The sequence below is a fragment of the Carassius carassius genome, chromosome 35 (assembly GCF_963082965.1).
Source record: "Carassius carassius chromosome 35, fCarCar2.1, whole genome shotgun sequence".
Taxonomy (NCBI): Eukaryota; Metazoa; Chordata; class Actinopteri; order Cypriniformes; family Cyprinidae; genus Carassius; species Carassius carassius.
In genome coordinates, this window is record NC_081789.1 from 13212667 (window position 1) to 13235778 (window position 23112).

Below are 23112 nucleotides of genomic sequence, written 5' to 3' on the forward strand. Positions count from 1 at the left end.
TAACCCATGTCCCCATTTTTCAAAACGCTTATAAATCATACAGAATTAGTTTTTTTGAGAAAGTAAAAATGCAAAACCTTTCCTGTGAAGGTTAGGTTTAGGTGTAGGGTGATAGAATATACAGTTTGTACAGTATAAAAACCATTACGCCTATGGGATGAATCCACTTTTCACAAAAACAAATGTGTGTGTGTATGTGTGTGTGTGTGTTTAAACAATTTATTTGACTTTTTAATTTTATTACATTTTTTAATTGTTTTGTTTTGTTTTGTTTTGTTTTGTTTTGTTTTGTTTTGTTTTGTTTTGTTTTGTTTTGTTTTGTTTTGTTTTGTTTTGTTTTGTTTTGTTTTGTTTTGTTTTGTTTTGTTTTGGAGAAAAAGGCAGTGGAGTGTCCAAGGACACTGAACTCCAATTCAGGGAACTGAACATCTAGTTAGGAACTTGTCTATTTTACAGATAAATAAATTTATGTTATATTTATTTAATGAATTAATTAATTATTAATTTGAGTTTAAATTATCTTATTTCCTTTCTTTCAGAGGTCATGGGGAGACTAGGAGGCCAGCTTTGTTGGAAACCGGATGAGTGGTCAGTTATGTATTCAGTGTTGCCATGTACAAAGGTTAGCATTCAGATATATCTGACCCGTGAATGCCAGAATTGACTAGAATCTTTATATTTCAGAAGTGTTTGAAAGTTTTTATTTACTTTTTTTAGCAGAAAATCAGGCCAAAATTCCTTTTCAAGTTTTTCTTTTGAACCTGTACATGATTAAAACATTACCTGTAACATTAACCAGGTATTGTAATGTGTCATGGCGTGACATTCTTAAACAGTCATGTGTGATTCATTCAAACATTCCTCCGCTATATAACCGACGTGCAGTTCTGTGACTCAACCTAAATCCACCTATTATGATATAATGTGAAGTGGACGAGCGTGTGTGTGAGTGTGTGAAAAACCTTTAACACTTGATATCTGGATGGCACAAAATGGCTTTAGCCGGAACATTACCTAGATGTGTATCACAGGCTCAGAGGAATTCCTCGGCTTCTTAAGTGCTCCTGAAGACAAGACATGCAAAAAATCTCCCCACAAAGAAAGCTTCCTAATGGCTCCCACAAGACCGTGATATCATTTATTTTTCGGATCAGATGTACAAGTTGTACCCTTCATAATTCGTAAAGGCACATTTGACCTCAGTGGAAAAGGAGCTTTTTCTTTTTGTTGCTGTCTTTTTTCACATGCATTTAGCCCTGATGCATAGGTATATTGTTTTAAAGCACTAAACTATTAGTATCTTTTATATGACAGACAGGTGATGTAGCCCAGCTGATAAGCCGTGGCTCTGGTATGCTTTCAACACATTGATGAGATGACAACTTATTATTGATTTGTCTTTATTTAGAAGAGGCCATTAAATAATGTAGGTACCCATGTGTGTAACCTCCCACTCCTGTGCCCCCTCAGCCCATTAAAGCAGCACCGCGAGCACCCATGTCTCACGAATGTCTAAGATCATTTAATTAAATTATCTCATAATGAAATCTCCTGTAATGAGATTAATTTTAATTATTCATCAAGAGCTGATTTGAGTAAAAGACTTTGTGAATAATTGATTGTGCTGCTAAACATTTTTTCAATTCATCACCTTTTGCTTTGGTAAAAGGTACAGTTTATTAAAAAGACCACAGCTGACGGTGTTGCAGGTCAGGGATGCTGGGAGTGGGTACCCTCGGGATCAAATTGAGGCAGGATGGGTCAATTTACATGACATGGAAGCAACAATTAAGAAAACTATTTTAAAAAATTAAAGAAAAAAAAGAAAAAGTGGAAAAATCTAGCTGATGTCACCTGTGTTAATGTTCTTTTTGTGTTTTTCTTGGTTTCATACACTCGTAAATATGAAGATACTTTTTTGACAGTTGTGTTTCCACGAAGAACCCACAGTATAAGATCCAGGAAACCTTTCCATTCCACAAAAGGTTCTTTATAGTGGAAAAGGGTTCTTTAGATTTTTTTAATGTTCTTCAAAAAAAATGGTTATTTTAGGAACTGTTCAGTTAAAGCAAATCAAAAAATGGTTCTTCTGTGGCATTGCTTAAAAAAAACGTGACATTTTCCAACCTGAATCTTGTTATGTCAGAAAGTCAAATCATCTGATATTTTAGGAGACATTGACCTCTGACAGGTTTTGCTTTTATGAGGTGGCATGGCTCAGAAATCTTTAATTCAGTGTTTATCGTGTTTTGTTGGGGTCTATCTGTGTATTCTTTTTTTATAAAAAACAAAAATCTTTTGTACCGAACATCTTTATATATTTTCATTTGACAAAATGAGAAAAGTTTGTTTATTTTTGCACATTATACTGTTTACAGTATGTCATAAATATGCTGTTTTGTTCTGATCGTGTTACTCCATGCAGCAGGGAGCTCTTAGCTAGTTGGCGTTGGCACCGGTTGGGCGTGTTCCCTTTGCATGACAGATTGCACCACGGTAACCTAATCTTCTATTTCAAATTCTGCTCTCCTGGAGGGATAAAAATAAAGGAACAACATTTGCACTCTTCTGCCTAATCAGCCTTTTCCTTCATGTATTAGAGATGTGTCTATAACGGCCGAAGACAAGAATGTCGACTGCATAACAGGCTGCCTCCTTTTATTAGAGCTTTTCAATATCTGATCAATTATTCAGGCCCAGAGCAGCCGTTTGGTGAGACAGAATTTCAGCTAGCTTGTAATTTTGTAAATAGCATAGTCATCATGTGATGGGTCATTCATCATGCCGGTAAATGCATGAAGAACCTCAAGAGACAGAGAATAGGTGAGGTTTCACTTTGTCAAAGAGTTCATTTACTTTAAAATCACCCCAAAATATTTTACCCAACCTCATAAACCCGTACTGTGAAACACAACGGGACACATTTTTAGTAATGTAGTGGTTTTTCTTTTCCGTGCAGTTGGGAAGGAATGGGGACTGCAGCTTTGAAGCTTCAAAAAATAAAAGTATCATAGAATTGGAATAGGAGTAGGAAGTGGCATATATGTTTGAATTCTTTTGAATTGATTCAGTTGATTTGGTTCTTCAAAACTGTCTAAATGATTTGTTACAGAACGAATCAGTCTGATCCAGATTTGAATAACCTGGGAAGTTTATCAGGGAATAACAACATAAAAGTAGTTCTTTTTTTTTTTTGAAGATCACTTCAGAATATTCAGAACACTTAAATTAAGGAAAAATGTTATGTGGTGTAACCATCAAGTACAATTTGACATTTTCCTTACAACTGTACACATCATTAAAACATTTTTTATTTTAAATTTTAAAATATTAATATATTCAATATTTTTTGTAAAAAAATTTATTAATAAAGTAATTTTATAAATAAACTAAAAAAAGAATCTATATGAGTGATTTGTTAGCGGATTGGTTTGACGATTGGTTCACTGAATTATTCACAGATTGGTTCATGATTTCTTTTCAGTTCCTAATAATACTGGAGGTTTATTAGGGAATAACAACATAAGTTTCAGTCTGTTTCTCACATAGACAAATTCAGAACACTTAGTATACTAATAAAATACACAAACTGTATTAATTACTTCTGATTCCTTGATTAAATGCAATCTCTTTTTGGTGCTTTTGTGTTCTTTTGAATGCTTAAAAGCTCCAGTGCCTATTTATTGTTTAATATAAAAGAGCTACTAGCACATTATAAAAAAAAAATTCTCCTTTTGTTTTCCACAGGGAAAAAAATGGTTTGGTAAAGAAATAATGAAATCTTTAATGATAGTATCTTCTCCATTGAACTTTGAAATGTCAGAAATTGTGGTAAATACTAATAATTAGAAGGTGCACGGTATCATACAAATGCAAAACACCATCATAGTAAAAGACATCACACTAAAATAAAAGACATTAATTTGCCAACTTAAGTTGTAACATAAAAGCCAAATGCACATAACTTCCAAAAAAACAAACAAACTATAAATAATTTTTTAATAATTCTAAGACGACTTAACAGTATTTCACCATAAAATTAAGAAAACTTACTATACCACAATAAGCAGGTTTTTGACTTTTACTCTTAAAATGGTCTTTTACATTGCTTTTTCCATCTCCAAAAGGGCCTCGCCTCACTAATCCACTGTTCTAATATGCATCTAAAGACAGAAATGACAGCTGTCTCTGCTGAGCAGCCATTAAAACTGAAGCTGGATGTCATTTCCATTCTTCTAGTGAGTCTAAGCCAGGTGCGGCCGAGAGGGAGAACAATTCCAACCCAGTGAACGAACAAACCCCCAATTACCCTGAATGTCCCTCTGGTAGCTTTCATTCAAGCAAATGGCTCCTCTAATTGACCTGACCAGTCCTACCTGTTTCACGTCCAAATCCTGGACTATTCTTCTGCATTGTATCCATAGCAACAGGAAGTTTTTGCGGCCTATAAAAAAGTTGCGTGTCGTGTAACCGAGACTTAGCAGGGAGTGTTACCATGGTACGCTTCTCTATTTATAGATCAATCTTGCTGTGAGCTGTGAGTTATACTCCTCAGACATTTGACGACGAGACTTTGGATATCATTTTACTTAATGTTTGTTTAAAAAAATTATGTTTTGCGCTGTTTTGTTGTTAAGGAATTGAAGATGTTCATGCAGCATAGCATTCATGACACACTTTATCAAGTCCTTCAATACACTTTTTTTTTTTTGCTGATTGTGGCAGTGTGTAGACTGAATCATATGTTAGCCATCTGAGTGCAAAGTTAGTCATCCTTCTCTTCGTTTATCATCATTTATTAAAGCCAAACGACATACGGACGGCCTGCTAATGTTATTGGATGCAGAGGATTTTATAACCCTGTCTGAAAGCATTCAAGTTGGCCAGGCATCATATTTTTTTCTTTTTCGGTGTGTTTTTCACAAAATGAAAGTGTGAGTCAGCGTCTCCCATAAACGTTTTAGTCATACGAATCAAATGAAGAGCACCAGGGATTCTGTGAACCTGCATTTTAATGGAAGGGTTTCTCACAGCGGTGTCAAACCTCCGTCATGGCCTGTTTTTTCCTCAGTTCTTTGCTTGTCAAAGCACATTTCACTCGGAATCTGTGTCACCGATGAGCTTTCTTACTGCTTCCTGTCAGTATTTTCTTGTCACATTTCCATGGGCTGTGACAGTAGGCAGAGGTCGAAGAGGGTCTGTGAAGAGGATGTGTTATCAGGTGAACTTCAAATGCTGTTTTGAAACAACTTTTCCTCTCCGGTGTATCCATTACGAGGAATCCTGCACATCCCATTCAGACATGGTGACATGATACACCCCAGTGAAGTCATGGAGCAAGTATACTACATGCAACCGAGCAATAAAAGCCCTTTCCCTGTGGTTTTGGTGTGCAGAAATGTGTTTGTGAGGAAAGTTCAGAATGTATACATCTGGAAATGAACATCTGCATATAGTGGCTTTACTTTTAAGTTTGTTACTCTTTTGAGTACATCTATGACACCCCACTGGTGTTGAGATGGGATTTCTGGCTATCATGTCAATCATTGAGAGGCCTAGATATATAGAAGACAAGGTTTGACATATTTTTGAAGAGTTCAGCTAAAAGGCCCACTAGGCGATTTCCATTTCCTCAAAGAGGAAATCACCTTCTGAGCACTGCTCAGAAAGGAAATAAACATGGAAAGTTGGCACGTCAGTCCAGAAACTGTGACTTTGTCGCTGCGGCATTTTAATGTGAAGTGTATTTGGTGCACTTGCCCCTTGAAAAAGTCTGCACAAAGTTGGGGTGCTAGATTTTTATTGTAACTAAAGGCAAATGTCTTTGCGAGTTTTGTCAATTAAGTAGACGAGACCCAGAGCCCGAAGTCACGGGGAGTTTGGCCTCATCGGGGGATGCTATTAGCATGTGTCTTTGCTCTCTCTCTCTCATGGATAGTCCTAAACTGTTATTAACCTTTGGTTATTTTTGAACTTCTGGTCATGCTTCAAGTCACTTTATATGACGCCAGCATGATGGGAGGCAACCGCTGGCCAAGCAAGCTGCTAATAGTTCACACACTTCAGGGGCCACTGCAGCATCTTCCTGTCCAATAAAACGAACAGCATTCCATATCCAGATAATCTGAGCATTATTTTAAATGCATATACGTGAGGAGAAAGAAAGAGCCAGAGAAGTTCAGCTGTTAAACGTCCAAACTAGAGTTAAAAATGAAATCTGCTGCCCTATAGCAACCCTGCCATTATATATGGTAAGCAGCCCTGAGTGATTTAATTATACTTCCTGAAGAGCAAGTGTGAAAATATTTTTAGTACAGATTGTTTCTAGTTGCTTCCTCAGAGTTTGTAGGCCGAAGATGTCTCCCAGTTAGATAGATAGATAGATAGATAGATAGATAGATAGATAGATAGATAGATAGATAGATAGATAGATAGATAGATAGATAGATAGAGTAAATATAGATATGTATGTGTTAATATATATAGAAACATAAATATGCACAGTACACCCACATATATTATGTAAACACAAACAAACTTTTATTTTGGATACAATTAATCGTGATTAATTGATATGACAGCTGTTGTGTGTGTGTGTAATAAGAAATAAGCATATATTTTGTGCATCTTTTTTTTTTTTTTTAAAAGAATACTTTTTTAATAAATGGCCCCTTTTAAACTTTTGTTCCCCACTTTTTATATTTTGTTATGTATTAGTCATTCATTCATGTTTTTGTGCCCAATGTATTTTTTTGTTTGTGTACTAAAATGTATTTTAATAAACCATGAAGAAGTTGTTTTATGCTGAGAGAAACCGTATGTTTAGAACAAAAGGCCTTTCACGATGCCTGCATTGCTTTAACCTATGATGCCTACATATCAATGAGGCTGCACTTTTCTAAGCTGTGGTATCATCTAGCACATTTACACTACCCGCTGAGGTGCACACGGATCCATTTCTCCTTTATGCCGAGACACAGTCATATTCTCCCTCTTGCATTCCTTCCATGTGCCTACCCCTTCCCTGGAACGGCCCACTGCCATTGTGCAGAATGGCAGTGCCACAAACAAAGTGGCTTTCATCTGGCCAATTTAAACAGACAACCCCAACCAGACATTTGCCTAATGTGTTTTTGTTATGTGGGCTCCTGGCTTCACAAATGTCAGCCGGCTGGAAGGAAACAGTGGCTCTATAACCTCTGTAGTTTCAGTGCTCTTCCCCCACTGGGAGTTCTGCTGGCCTGAAACTAATCCCTCCGCCTGAGAGCCGAAGTGTCCTCTCTGCAGGGGAGAGCCCATTCCGGGGGCCAGGGAGCGGCGGTCTGGCCGCGGCACTCTGCTGACCTGGACCCAACTGGGGGAGGCAGCTGTGAAGGCTGGGAATGCCACATTTCTGACCAAAACCAAGACAGTTGGGCCAGCGCTGACAAATGTCCCTATAGACGCCCGGCATGCTTGCTCGGAGTCATTTGAAAGGGGCCTGAAAATTTATTACCAAACGTATTGGTATTTTAGAGCGCAGCTGATTTAAATTTAGTGGAGTCAAGCAGACTTTCCCATTCAGGAATTTAAGATTCTAGTTATGGTTTATGTGTATATTATACATACACACTGTACCATTCAAAAGTTTTTTTTTCTTTTTTATGTTTTATGTGTGTGTGTGTATGCTATGCTTTAATATGTTTCCATAAATAATACACAAACACACACTACTATTCAAAAGGTTAGTTTTTTTTTTTTTTAAGGGTTCTTAAAAGTGTCTTATGCTCCCTTTCATTTACTGGATCAAAAATACAGTAAAAATAGTAATTTGTGTAAAATTATTGCAATTTTAATTAGCTATTTTATATTTCACTATATTTTGAAATGCAATTTATTCATGTGTTGTAAAGCTGAATTTTAGCAGGCATTACTCCAGTCTTCAGTGTCATATAATCCTTCAGAAATCATTCTAATATGCATATATTATACGGTCTGAAACATTCCTTGTAGTTGTTCTGCTTAATGTTTATGTGGAATTCAAGATATTTATTTTTTTAAGCATTCTTTGCTTGATAGAAAGTTGAAATTAACAGCATTTATTAGAATTTGTTCTGAACAGTCTTTACTGTAACATTTCAATCAATTGAATGTATTCTTGCTGAATAGAAGTATAAACTTCTTAAATAATTTTTCTAAAAAACACTAATTTTTTTAAATGCAAGTAAGTTAAGTAGTGTTTTTGTTTATACACCTGACCAGTAGTTTTTTTGTGGCACTTGGTGCCACTCTTTTAGTTGATGTAGACAGTGCTTGATTTCTACATTGAGGCATTGTGTGGTTTCATATGACATTGTGACTTACAGCACCTGCAACTTATTTGGTAATTTAGTTTGTCAACATCACCACTGCCAGAACAGTAGAAATACGGCCAGGGTAGTGAATGGACTAACATTTTTTTTTTTAAATGCATTTAAAAATGCATTTAAATGCAATGAGTGTAATCTTGATTGAAAATATAAACATCTGAAGTTACTTCAAACCTTGCCCTTCTTTCTCTTCTTTTTAACGACAGCCAATGGCTCGAGTACAGCATTTAAATAAACACTCCAGTAGGGAGTATGTCCTGTATATCACCATGATCCTCTGTGATGTCTCTTTCTGAGTAATAGGTCTCTGCAGTTCGCTTGTTTTGCTGTTTTTTCAGAGCCCTAGAGAGTAATAAACCTCCTTTCTTGAGGTTCAGAGGGCCCTCATAGAACTTCACCAGGTGTGCTTGGATCCTCATAAAGTGCGGTCTGCAGTGCACTCATGGGTAGAAGTGTCCTTTGTTGCCGCTCTTAAACAAACACACTGTCGGCATTGATGTTTTTTTTTTACGTCTCTGATTTTTTAAAATACAAACATCATTGTAGTTGGAAATTCACACTGATGAGTTGCAATCGAATGAAAGCCACTAACTGAATATGAAACATATGTATCATCTTTTTGGTTGTTCTCCAGTTCGTCTTTCCCATGATTGCAAATTTCGATTTATTCAGCGCTCTTTTGAAGTTGACCAGCTGAATTATTCTGATGAGGAGAAATCCAGTTGTTTCAAAGGCATGACGTATGAACATACTTCCAGTAGTTCTAGCAGATGAACGTGATGTTTGTTTATAGAGAAATGGAGCTTCACTGCAGCTTTTATCCACCACTTGAAAGCTCTTTGCTTGCTTTAATTTACCTTAGGGGGCTTTAAAATTATCTGTCTGTGCTGTAGAAATCTTTATTGTGGTGACAACTCGTCATCATCATCAAAGATTGCCCTAGAGTCAAATGAAGCCGGTTTTTGAACAGTGGGTATGGTGCTCCGTCGAGCAGATTCTGTCTGATTGGTTCTCCTGAAATTAAGCACTGCAGGTTGGATCAGCAAATGTAGTTTTGGAGATTGATGATGCAGTCTGTGGGATCAGGCAGTAGGAGAGAAAAACACCCACTGATGGAGTCGAATAATCCATAAAATGTCTCATACATTGTGTTTGAATTTAGCTTTGCCCATTACTTCTGAATGCAACAGCACTGGATTGAGTTTTTCAGATTACAATTAGAATCCTTTTTATTTGTCTTTATTCGTCATATCTAAACCACTGCTGTTTAAACATTCAGTAGGGTCGGTAAAAAGTATTTTTTGTTTACCAAGGCTGCATTTATTTGATCAAATATCCAGTAGAAAATTGCTATATTGTGAAATATTATTAGAATTTAAAGTATATTCTATTTAAATATATTTTAAAATGTAATTTATTCCTGTTATGAAAAGCTTATTTTTTTTAGCAGTCATTGCTCTAGTCTTTAGTGTCACACAATCCTTCAGAAATAATTCAGATTTGCTGATTTGCTGCTCCAGAAACATTTTTTATTATTATCACTGTTGAAAACAATTGTGCTGATTGATATTTTGTGGAAAAACTTTTTTTTTTTCTTTTTTTTTTTTCTTCAGGATTCTTGTTTAAAAGGAAAGTTTAAAAGAAAATAATTGGTTAAAATAGTAATCTTTTTATGGTCAGTTGAATGCATGATTGCCCAATTTAATTTCTTCCTTTAAAAAAAAAAATCAACCCAGAAAATGACAATAAGGATTTGTACATAAGACAATATAAACACAACAGACTTTTTCCAACACTGCATATAATATACATATCTTGGAAAGTCTTGGAAAAATCTTGTATTATCTTAAGGTTTACCTCAACTTTACTGTACAGATTATATAATAAGGGACTGTGCTAAATGGCCTCATAAACTCATGCTAAATATGCCATTAAATTGACTGTGATTAGTAAGTAACTCTTTTATTTTCTCCCTGGTGAATTATCTTTTAAACTATTAGTAAAATGTTCATTGTTTAGGATCTGTTGATTTACACCAAAGGTGTCTGTAGTCAGTTTTTTTGTAGCTCGGTTATTTAAAGCAAAAAACTTACTCACTATGAAAATAATCCTTTAAAGAATGAAGAAAATATCCAATATCAGCTGTTTGACGGCTTGGTAAGATCTCCACAGAGCCAACTCTCCCATCCTCCTCCTGTCAGGGACATGAATTTAGAGGGCCAGAATTATTTTTCCCTCTCGTTAGTAGGTAAATATTATGTGAAATGTGTAAAAAGTTGCTTTCATTATTCACAAACTGAAGTTCAGGTTTCGTATCTTGGGGGAAGCTTTAGAGTTTTATGTTCTGGGAGACGGGCAGAAAAAGCAACTCGATCTCCTCGAAGTGTGACATTGTGTAAACACTCTGCTAGCGGATTGCAAACAACCAGTGTTGTTGTGTGGGTTAGCATTAGCATTATTAGCATCACAAAGGCTGTATATTTTCTCAGTTTTCTCAAAGCAGAAATTGCTCGTAGTTTGAAGAAGTGTAATTGTGCTATACAATAACAATAATGACATACCATCAGGGCATCCATTTATTGTCTTTCAGCTGAATTACTTTAGTGAGTAATGAGTAGCTCAACTTCAGCCAGTTGCTTTTAGTGGGTCAGCTGTGGGCAATGCAATGAATCACAGCATAATTATGCATTTGTGACATAATTTCTTGATAACCCCTGGTGCAATGCAGGACACTGTAGATCCCCCCATGTGTCTAGATTTCAAGCCTACATCTCTGCAGCCTCCCAGTAAGACTACAGGATCCCATCGACATAATCCTTAATAAAGAACGGCTTCACTTTTAATCTTACCCACTTCTCATGTTTCTAGCGTGATATAGTTTTTGGCAAGTAATGTTTTAGCACTGATGTCAGTCTAGGACTATCAATGCATCTTTGTTAAGTCCACCGCGGGCACATAATAGGAACATCGCGAGCTTGATTGTCTAATTCTAAAGGGCCGTTTTGCTAAGTCTTTAATTCTAGTGGAAAAATAAGGCTGTTGAGGCTTAGATTTCAGAACTAAATATATTAGAATATTCTCACACAACAATATTACACAATATGATAAACCAAATTATCAGAACTTTGAAACTAGCTTTCGACTTTGAAACTAGCAATTTGTTTATTTCCCCATGATATTAATTCAGTTAAGTTATTCATGGCCTTTCATTTAAGTGAGTCAATATATCTCTCAGAATCTTAATCTCAGTCTTATTGAATATTATGAGAGATCTTTCACCTGATATTGTGCTATTTATAGTTACGGTACAGTAATGTGAAACATACCTTTCCGTTGACGTTAAAGCTTTGCTTAGGGGAAATTGAAAGTGTTTGTTTGGGAGACAAAGAGCTTGGGATAATTATGCTGTGCAATTTTAAAATATATCTGCAAAATTAAATTGAAAGTTAATTTTATGTGCGAGAGAGGGGGTTATAACTCGATTGGCGTATATACCCCTCAGCTATGGCGAATAGTTACTTGAGATCCCCTCTGCATTTATTAGTCTATTGAGTTATCAAGAGCCTCTTCAAAATGCAATATATTTAATTTTCTCAGGCTGAAATGTGAAACGCTGGCTTTTACCTGTAGGCACATCTGTAGCGTAAATGCCTGTGCATTTGCATGACAACTGCTTTAGTAGCACCACATCTAGATTATGAGAAGTCAAGCTTGGGTCTATTTATACTGAGGTGAATGGCAGATATATATATATATATATATATATATATGTATATATATATATATATATATATATATATATATATATATATATATATATATATATATATATATACAAATATATATTACATATTAACATATCTGGCTATCTATCTAGCTATCGATCTATTTACATTTAAAAATAAATGGAATTGCATGTTATATTTTAATACATGTGTATGCATCTTTATTTCAGTGTAAATGTGTATATTTATGTATATAATAATGTATAAATTCCACAATAGGAATGCATTTCTTTATGTAATAGATTGCAATTGGTAGTATTCCATTGTGAGGAAGCAGTGAAGGTAAACTTTGGAAACAAATGAAGTAATAAGCTGGAGAAGACAGACAGCAGTCATTACCTTGCAAACAGCAGTGAACAGTCTACTTGTTGATGGAGGGCTTCCACTATAACGCTGATCGGACGAGCCAGTTTGCTCCAATAAAATCACCTCCATCATTTACAAACTATATTTACATAATGCATGCCTACTAGGATCCTTTTGTCAGGGACAAACCAGAGAGAATCAGCCACAAAAAAGAGCCGGTTTGTGGGAAGAAGAAAATAAAAATAAACGGGAGAGAGAGAGAGAGAGAGAGAGAGAGAGGAAAAAAGCTGTGCCCTGGGGCTGTGTGTGTGCAGAGCCACAGGATCCAGCAGACTTGCAGAGATACATGCAGGATCTGCTGTTTCATTGTTTTAGGATCACTGATACAATCTAGAGGAAGGCTATATTGCTTAAAGCTGTGAGCGAATGACATATGGAGGACTGGTGTGAAGAAAACTCCCCAGTGCCTCCTCCAAACTAAAGTCTTCCTGTGAAAGAGAGAAGTGAGCAACTTTCTGCGCTTTCAAACTGCAAGCTCCCTCCCTCCCTCTGTCTCTCTCAACTGGCTCTCTCTCCTTCACTCTTTTTTTTTCTCTTCGTCAGACACTAGCTAGTCACTGCCTGCAGCAGTAATCGGACAACTCTCGTTCTTGCTCGGAGTCTGTCTCTTGAGATCTAGCACGGGGCTCCATGACTTTTCACCCTTAAAATGAAAAAGAAAAAAGTTGACTTTTATCGCTAATCTGCGTTTAAAACCAACTCTGAGAGAAGTTTATTTTTTTTTTTAAACTACTTTATTTGCTCTGGAACGGACAGACACTCAACAGAAGATTGCAAAAAAGGGAGGAATAAAAGAAAAAGTGCAAGGATTCTACCATCATTGTAGTGAGTACTATTTTGATTAGTCTTTTCTTCTACTTTTATTATTTAACGCGTCCCGTGTTGAACTTTTCACATAATTTTTAGAGTTACATGGGTATTTGCAGCTGTGATAACATAATCAAGATCTAAATTAAATTGAAATATTTTTTTTAAAAACACTTTCTGATATTTTTATGTTCGTCAATCAGGAGATGTTTGAATGACAAAATTGCAGTCCCTCAAAACCGGAAACATTATGAAGTTTTCTCTAATCTTTTTTTTATTTTATTTTTTTTATCTACACTTAATGTACTTTTTAATCCTCAATAGTGTCGGTTTACTTTATTCAACCTAATAAAAGACTGTAAAATATAAAAATAAAACTACTTATGTCAGTAATACCATTTTCAATAGGTTAAAAAAGTTATGTTGCTGTAGTATATATTGTCAGATTATAATTTATTCATTGATATCACTGTTCATAAAAGCTAATTGCAGTTTATACATGTAAAGCATTTAATCTTTTAAAAAATGCAATACATTGTATAGTATTCTGAGTTCATGTTCCTAGAAATTAGCAATTTCAGTTTTATAAAAAAAAATTAAATGAATACACACTTTTTATTTTAACATAAAATTCCTTATAAAATCTAGCTTAAACAGTTTTAAGTCTTTAAGATGCATCATGTCACTTTCACCATTTGCCGCTCAAATTTAAATCCCCAGTGACTCTTTCTCACACCTGAGAGCTCGCGCACCTGATTCACACCTTCACCCGTTTCAGATTCACCTTTTTACATCTCCTTAGCCCTCAGATGGGGACTACATTTTGATATTTTAAAACAGGAGTACAAGGCAATGAAATAAGAGATTGCATTGTAAATAATGACCCCATTTTGAGTCCTAGACAATAAGTTTCTATTTTTCATCCAACAAGTAAAACCCAAGATTCTATTCCGCTGGCAGAATAAACAAAACCATTTCAGTTTTAGCAGTTGACATCCAATGCCATCTGCTGCAGGCAGGAATGCTTTAGGGTAGACAGACAGGCAGACTGGTGTCTTGTAAGACATCAGCAGGCAGCCACCAAAACCAAGACACCCGTACATTTTTGAAAGAGTTGTTTCCTATGGGAGAATGAGGAAGTTTCTTTGAGAATTTAGCATTTTGTGTTATCTGTTCAAATTATGCAGGACTTGTAAATATTTCTCAAAATGGATAATGTTGTTCTTACTTTAGTCTTGTAATTTTAAGTTGTTGTACAATAATTTAGTAAAGAAGCAATGGAAATTGTTTTTTAAATCTGCTTTTCTTTTTTAATAATTGAAAAGCCATCCCACGGCAGCTGTTTCCCGGCTTGCGTTGATTTTTCCAGAGTGTGTTAATACGGTGTTGCCTCCAGCCGCTTTTATCTCTGTGTTCCTTTCGCACAATAACCCCGCTTATCTAATTACCTCATAATGGGCTGCTTGATTTGGACTGTTTACACACTGTATTTGTTTTAATATGGTATAAGTTCGACTGCATTAAGCTCTTTCTGATAAGCCCTCATGCGTTCAGCCCAACGATGTGCCATTGTTTGCTGAAGGCCCAATGCATTCCGTATGTGTGCGGCCGAGCTGGAAACGGTGCACGGTGAAAGACACAGGGTTAATTGAAACTGCTGCGCTCCACTGTTTACGAGATAGAGACAGCGGAAACAGTTTGTGGCGATTAGTTGTTTACTAAATACAGTAGAGTGTTATTTTGTTAACATGCCACCGTTGGTCTCAGGAAAATGTCGCTCAGGGAGAAGGAAATAAGGGCTGAGAAGCTCAATTGATTACGGCTCTTCTACATTAACAAATCCTTTGTGTTTGTTTACATGTAATCAAGGAGTTTGTTTACTTAAGCAGAGAAGCAGAGGATGAGCTAAGCCTGAGTATCTTTTTTTTTTTTTTGCTTTTAGGGTGTCTGTGTAGATTCAGGTTTTAGTGTTGTGAATTAAAGAAAATAGGGGAAATAGTAAATTAAATGTTAAAGTCTAACAATAAAATCTGTTTTTCTTTTTTATTATTTAAATTAATTGCAAAGGAGTGTTTTTGTAAAATTAAAAGCTGAGAAGAAAAGTATGCATTAAAATTAAATGCTTTTTCAGTAACAATTTACGTGTTCGCAGTGTGATCGCTTTTTTTCCTGTGACACTGCGGTGGGGGGAATTTGATCAGATCTTAAAAGATCTTAAATCTTCTCTGGTGGACATTTAAATCGGATGGACTTCTGGAAATAATTGAGCAAATTAACAGATTTAATGTAGCTTCACTGTCCATTGCTTGAGCTCCATGTCAGATTGAACAAAATGGAAGGGACAAATAAGAGAACTGCATCATGTGTGATGCACAGAATGAAGTTTAAATTCTCTGTTTAAATGAACAATTAAAAAAGCAAATAGATTTTTATTTATTTATTTATTTATTTTTTTCTGAAAATGTGTCCAAGTGTGTTTCCACATAAAGTGTGTGTTTCCACATACATTTTTATCGGCCTCATTGATAAGTATATATTGATTATCTTAAGTGGATAGTTTTCATGTAATTTTTTTTTTAAATTTTATTAGTATTTTAGTTCATTAACAATTTTAAATACATAATTTTGTTATGGGGGGGGGGGGGGGCTTTAAAGCATATGCCTGCAACAAAATTTAATCTGATATTACAAACACGCATTTCTCATTCTGTTCTTTTTTTATGCTTAAGGTAATCAGTCTTTTGCTGGCAGTGCACATTTCTTTGCTTTATGCTCTCAGAGTCCAGTGAAGTGTAGCATTTTGTAAACTGTGTCTAATTCTAGTCACATCTGTGTTCGATTGTTGTCTACATCGACATTCTTTGCAAGTGGATTTATTTTTCCTGGGCCACCATGTGGATTCAGATGACCAGCTTAAGTTGGGATTAGTTGTTTTAAAGTTATTTTGATTAAAGCGTTGTTTTTCAAAACTAGTAACTTACAACACATGTTTTGCATGGTCTATGAAATTCAAAAAGAGACATGCATGTCTTGCCCTATAAAATTACAATCTTGTAAACCGTGGCTGGAAAGCAGGCAGGGGAAAGTGAATAGACACTAATATTTCAATATATCTTTTTTAAATTTGAAAAGTTTATTTGAATTAAAATATAATTGACAAAAAAAGAAATAATCCCACAGTATAATAAATACCACAAAATATGCCAGCTGTGCTTGTTATTACATCAGAATTGAAGTATTCAGGTGAATCTCATCTGTGACGGAGCGGCTCAGACAACCCGCGTGCTCTACAATGATCAATGTTAAAAGCCTGGCGGTGTTTGCCGATAGAAAAAACTGCTCTTGAAATAAGCAAAGCAAGACAAAAAGCCGTGCAAACAGTTGTGAGTGAAGCGTGTTCGGCTTTTTTGATGACACTTCCAATGCAACCCTTTGTTCCCGAAAGCTTCAAAGACAGCTCAGTTCAGGTTGAATTCAAGCGCACATCAAAGATGCTGAATGCACTCCTTTTTTGTTTAAACAATAAATATTTAGCAGTACAGCACAAGGGCTTGTTTTTGCTTTTAAAAGCCCCCCGGCCCCTCCCTTCCCCGTTCACCTGGTGAAAAATCACCTGCTGGATGAGGGGCTTTGCCGTGAGACAGGCATGCGTAATGCCTCGTAAGCTCAGGGCGCTGAATGCAGGCCGTGGCAAGTTCTTTATATCCTTCCTTCTTTATCTCCCTTGTCTTGCAATGAAACAGCTTGTGCTGGACTTTTTATAGAAAGCCAAAGTAATGTTCCCAAGCTTAGGGTGATGTAAAGAATGACTTTAGAGCACAAAACTGTGTTAAAATGACTAGACGGGGTCAAGAGAAGGAGACATTTGGGAAAAAACTTGACCATTATTCATCACAGCATGGCCATTGTGGGAAGAGGGGGGGCAAAAAAAACCAAGACCAAACAGCTCGGGTTACTACATCATGAAAACAGCCTACCATTAAAAATTCATGCAGGGATTTTTCAGACAATTTGGTGGAAAGGCCGAATAACCGTGACCTAGATCCAACAATTCAGCTCCGGACTAACATTGGGTAATAGCGCCACAGGTATCAGTGCAGTAGTGGACGGCAGAACATAATTGTCAGCTAAAAAGAGTAATTGTAGCATTTGAAGTATCATAGAAAACATATGTGGCCCCATAGGTTCCACTCCATCTGTACGAGATGCACTTAATACGTTCAACTCCGACTTCTTATGCAAGATACACCCAATAAGTTTCACTATGTCTTATTGTAGAAGATGCAATCAGTAGTATCTATTTGTCCCCCAAACCCTCAAGCGAAGTCCCAGTCATCCCTCTGACCATCATTAGGAACTGTCAGTGCGCCTGGAGCGGGAGTGTAGATAAATTTCAGATAGTGTCAATTGCAGATGAAAGATGCTAGGGGTGCCATGCTTGACTAGCTTCTGTTCAACAAAGTCCCATCTCTCTTAGCCTTGACCCCCCTTCCCTACACTTCCAGAGGAAACAGCGGCAGCGACCTAGAGCAGGCGCCCCTGGCTGGCTCGCCCAAAACCGCCCCCCCCCCCCCCGGTCACTAACCCCTCCCTTTGCTGCTTACCTTGGCTAAGCCGCTTTGCATGTTGATTGGGGGAGGACTAATCCAGTTTGCAGCTGTCGTAGACCAATGATGAATCACCTTTCCATCATTCTGCTGGGAGGAGGGAAGACCTGGAAGGAGGAAACCACGGTGGAGGGGTTGAGCCTACAGACAATGTGCCTCTCTGTTCCACTGACTCCTCTCTTGCCATTCTGTGCGAGGATAACAAAAATGTTTTCTCAGACATCGTCTATTGTGTCACGGATGGCTCTTCACAGAGACATCAAGCTGAAATAACAAGGAGCGATATTGTTTTTAGGGTACTGGCAGGTGGAAAAGGGGATAGGGAGAAAGAAAGAAAGTGAGGTAAAACACTATTTGACATAAATGGTTGAGGTCCGTCCATTTTCAGGTAAGAGGGAGCTGATTTGCTGCCAGCAGCATCACTGAAAAGCAGCCACTTGTTTAGTAAAGTTCAACGGCTTGAGACACATTAGGAGAAGGTGTCTGGAAGTTTTTGTAAACTGCTGGACATTTGAAAGAATCAAGACAGAGAGAGTTAGAGGTGTTAGTGAAGGAAAACATTTGACATATAAGCTTTGTGTCAGAAACAGACGGTACTGAAAAAAGCACGTTGAGTTTTAACATCTCTATGGCATGAATAATTTTTTTCCCTGTTTTAACTGCGGCCATCTGTAACGGATATTTTATAGCCGATCAAGAACGAAGGCTAAAAAGAGGTATGATAATCTACGCTGATAATGCGTTTCTTATTTCCTCTTCTTTGTTATTCATAAAAATCCAACTGATTGTTGATAGCAGTGACACAACCATTCCTAATTGATTCTGGCAGCCCGGCACACAAGGAATCACATTTTTGGCGCAATTAGCACAATAATGCTTTTCTGGAGACTGATGTGTGTTTTAGTTTTGCAACCGCATTCACATCACACACAAACACCCGTAACATACATCCAACCGCAGACGCACACTGGCCTGACCTTCCATTTGCTATGCATAATAAAATCCCGAGAGTGTGTGATGGAGCCAGTAGAATAATGTTTTCAGTGGCGTGGCCCTCAGTACATAAACAAAGAAACAATTAAGACGCTCGCCAGAGCAAACATCATGCTGTAGTGAACTCTTCATTCGCTCGTGTTGAGGTTTGAGTCCTCACAATCACACATCTCTCTCTCTCACACACGGCCCTGGCTATATCTGTTTCAGATCAGAGAACGCTGAGGGAAATGAGCATTGTATGAAAATTGCAGCAGGACAATGGTGGTTAATTTTTTATGCTTAAAAGTCAATCAATCATCAGATGTCTCATTAATTGTTAAATTTGTGTCAAATGTCATTTGGTGTTCCTCAAAGGAATGCCCTTAAACGGATTTCTCTGAAGAGCTGCTGGAATGTTCTTGTTTTAATGTAATTTGTTTTCATTTCATTTTAAAATTATTTAAATGATAATTAATAATATATATATATATATATATATATATATATATATATATATATATATATATATATATGTATATATATATATATATATATATATATATGGTATAAGTATATGGTACTTTTTTGCTGTTTTTCTCATGTAGTTTATAAAGGTAATAGGTATTGTTTTACATGCATCTAAAATTCTATTTTAGTTTCATAAAATGTCAGTATTGGATTTTTAAATAAACATAGATTTTTATTATATAATAATTATTTTTTGTCAATGTTATGTAATTGTTAATTGTGTATTTTGAACGATCACTCCTATTTCAGATCTTGATGTACTTGTTAGTTTGAGCATGTGTGCATGTGTCATTTAGTTTCATGTGACCATTTTGTGTGTCTCTTCCTTTTAGGTCTATGGAAATGCAGGATCTGGCTAGTCCACACAGTCGAGTAAGTGGAAGCAGTGAGTCCCCAAACGGTCCCAACATCGACAACTCACATATAAATAACAATTCCATGACACCAAATGGCACTGAAGGTACGTCTCCACATCCTCCGGCGGGTTGTATACCTTCATTACTGTGGATTTATTAGCACTACCGCACAAGGATTTTAACCTGCCCATTCTCTTTGTGTAACATTTATGCACCGTTAAGTTGTGAAAAGCTGAATCCATGTTAAACATCTGCAGATTTTTGCTCTGTTGGATTTGTGATATGCTTGTCATGTCAGGGGATTCATATACTTATTTTTTTTTTATAAAATTACATTTAAATATACATGAGTTTGAAATATCTGTTTCCCTGACCACTACAATATCTTAATTCTATATTTCTACCTAAGTTATTACAAAGACATCAGTGCATTTTAGCGCTTCATTTTAAAAATGACTCAATGCGTGCAAAATATAAACTGTAGACGTTACAATGTTTTTACGGATCATGTTACAGCCCATAAGAATTTTATTCAGCTCTGAAGTAGTTTACATAATGTAATCTTGACTGTGGTTTTCTCCCATTTCTGCAGTGATAAGGCCCAGCCTGTGACAGTGCAGATTGTCATGTGTCCTGTCCCATTCTTTCTCCCTATAGGTGATAACATCACTATGCTTACCACAGCTGACTGGTTGTTAAGTTCTAGTTCACAGTCTGCTGCAGGTTTGTGCAGTTCTGGCGAAACAATGAAAGGACAATACTTGGCGTCATATGTGAAATTACATGCGTTATATAGTCATTTCAGCCTGAGGCAATCCTAACAATTCCATCTGATTGTATTCACAAATGTGAAAAGCCAATTTGATGCGCTCACATCTCTTCAACTATTGCGCCTTTCATTTGGACTCTTGTTTGGCATTCTGTGTTGTGTTATGGTGAATCTGTTGAAAGCATGGTTTGAGACTTTTTGGCTATGATTCCAGACCATCAATGAATGGTTAAAAATCTGCGGGCACACGTAATGTGCGTTTAGCTTTTTATTTGATGTTCTGCAGGATGGTTTATGGTTATGTGTGGTATGTGATGAGACTTGACTGCACTAGTTTCTGCATGTGCCGTGCCACTATTTTCCCGTATCCCTTCGAGAAGGAGGGGTGGGGGGAGTGTTGGGACGTATTCAAACCGCTCCCCATCGACATGTGTTCCTTTGAGGGAGAGCATAGCTGCAACATGTTCGACATGACAAGCTGATGGCTACCTCAGCCATGAGGGATTTCAGTGGGCATGACTCTGTACCCACATTGTGAATTTTGCTTTCATAAATGTAAACCTCCACCCCACCCACTCCTGAGACAGAAATGGATTCATTTCAAAGATCCGGGCCTGTCTAAATGCTGTGAAATCGTCTCCCGGTTGCCCTCATTGTAGTTCGGAGCGGTTGGGTCAAACGCATTTTATACACCATGCATTGCCTTGACATATCAATTTTGCTGCACGTCCATGCATTCCACAGTTTACTCCTGCCATTAAATTCCACCTTTTTTGCCTGTTTTCCCTTGATGCTACATAAAACCCTTCCGGTAAGAAAACAAGTGACTAATGATATTTAGAATACATCGTTTTCAATTTTTAAAAAGTAAATAAATAAATAAGAGTATAGCATTCAGAGTTTGGAGTTGGTAAAGCTTTTTAATGTTTTTGAAAGAAGTCTCTTATGCTCACCAAGGGTGCATACATTTAATCAAACATACAGTAAAAACAGTAATGCTTTGAAATATTGTTACAATTTAAACTGAATGTTTAGATAGATAGATAGATAGATAGATAGATAGATAGATAGATAGATAGATAGATAGATAGATAGATAGATAGATAGATAGATAGATAGATAGATAGAAAAATATAGAAAAATATTATTTATATATTTCTTAACGGATTCCTGTGATGGCAAAGCCAGACTTTAAGCAACCATTTCTTCTAAATTCAGCCATCATTCAGAAATCATTCTGATATGCTGATACGATGTTAAACAATATTTTCTTATTAATATAAATGTTGAAAACAGTTGTGCTATGTAATATTTTTGTGATATGTTTAGAACAGAATCTTTTGTAATGGATTTCTTTCAACAACAACAAATAAAAAAAAGAAAGGAAAAGAAAGGAATAGACTGAATCCAAACTCTCTCTCTCTCTCTCTCTCTCTCTCTCTATATATATATATATATATATATATATATATATATAAATTAAAAATAAATAAATAATTTATTTATGATACTATATATTTATCTACTCTCTGATCTTTGATGTTTACATGTCATTCTGTCAGAAGTAGATTGGTTTATGCATTTAAATAATAATGTTTAGTATGGCTATTGTCCTTAAATCAACACAAGAGCTGTGTGTATTGGAAGGGAAGTGTCCTTGTATTATTTGTAGAAGAGATTAGCTTAAATTGTAGGCCTCTCTTATGAGCTACCCAGGAAAGAGCTGTTGAAACCTGAAAGCTCTATTATCTCAATAGAAGCCCACTTCATTATGCCACCCTTACAATACCCAACCACCTAATGATCCTTTCCACATTGTGAGGCAATAAAACTATCTGGATGAGCACTTGGCATTACAAAAGTTTGCTTTTTGGCAATGCTTTAATTCACGCATTACTTTAAGATTAAGTATGTTGATTTTACAAGCAGAAAGGCATTTGCCTGTAGTGTGACTGACAACCGGCTTTACCAGTGCAGCTCACAAATGCTCTGCTTTCCTTCTGCTTGCAGTTAAAACAGAGCCAATGAGCAGCAGTGAAATCAACACCTCTGTAGCAGACGGCTCTCTAGACAGCTTCTCAGGATCAGGTACGAAACGCACACACTCAAAGCTGTAGAGCTGACTGGTGGGAGATGATTCTACAGATGGATTACTGATAAGCAGAGGCCCAGGAAGTGGCTCTGTGGCTCCAGCTCTAGTAGTGTGAGGCTCTGTCTCAGTTCCCAGGCTGACCCTCCCATCCCCCTTCTCAGCCCTAATCGAGTGACACCCCATCGGTGGCCCATACATCCTATGGGTCTTAGATGCACGACTTGTAAATTATGAAATGCCGTTCAAAACCTCAAAACTTTATAAAGTTTTATAAGATGGGAGATGTTAAGTGATATTAAATGCCTATTTGTACTCCATTGCTAAGACATTTTAGAGCCACAAAACCCGCTCTATTGCTTTGTGTCAAAAATTTTATACTCTCAATGGTCTATTTTCAAACTTAAGCATACAAATTTAGGTAGGTCTACTCCATGTTATAGACTCCTCACATTACTTACAAAGCAAATGTGAGAACTCTT

At 36.5% G+C, this 23112-nt stretch overlaps 1 protein-coding gene across 12 annotated transcripts in view; it reads left to right on the forward strand.

The window, feature by feature from the left end:
- Nucleotides 1-537: 537 nt before the first annotated feature.
- The window catches only part of LOC132115999 (eyes absent homolog 1-like), a 52898-nt gene continuing 30323 nt past the window's right edge, over nt 538-23112 (forward strand). For 4 of the 12 annotated variants that reach the window (XM_059524486.1, XM_059524488.1, XM_059524496.1 and 1 more), the window contains exons 1-4: nt 538-622; nt 19749-19876; nt 20430-20495; nt 22552-22629. In XM_059524486.1, the coding sequence (XP_059380469.1) occupies nt 582-622; nt 19749-19876; nt 20430-20495; nt 22552-22629 (313 nt within the window). In that variant the 5' untranslated portion in view covers nt 538-581. Of the gene's footprint in view, nt 623-13024; nt 13325-18553; nt 18630-19748; nt 19877-20364; nt 20496-22551; nt 22630-23112 lie in introns of those variants that run through there. The other 8 variants (XM_059524491.1, XM_059524492.1, XM_059524493.1 and 5 more) reach the window with 6 other exon arrangements.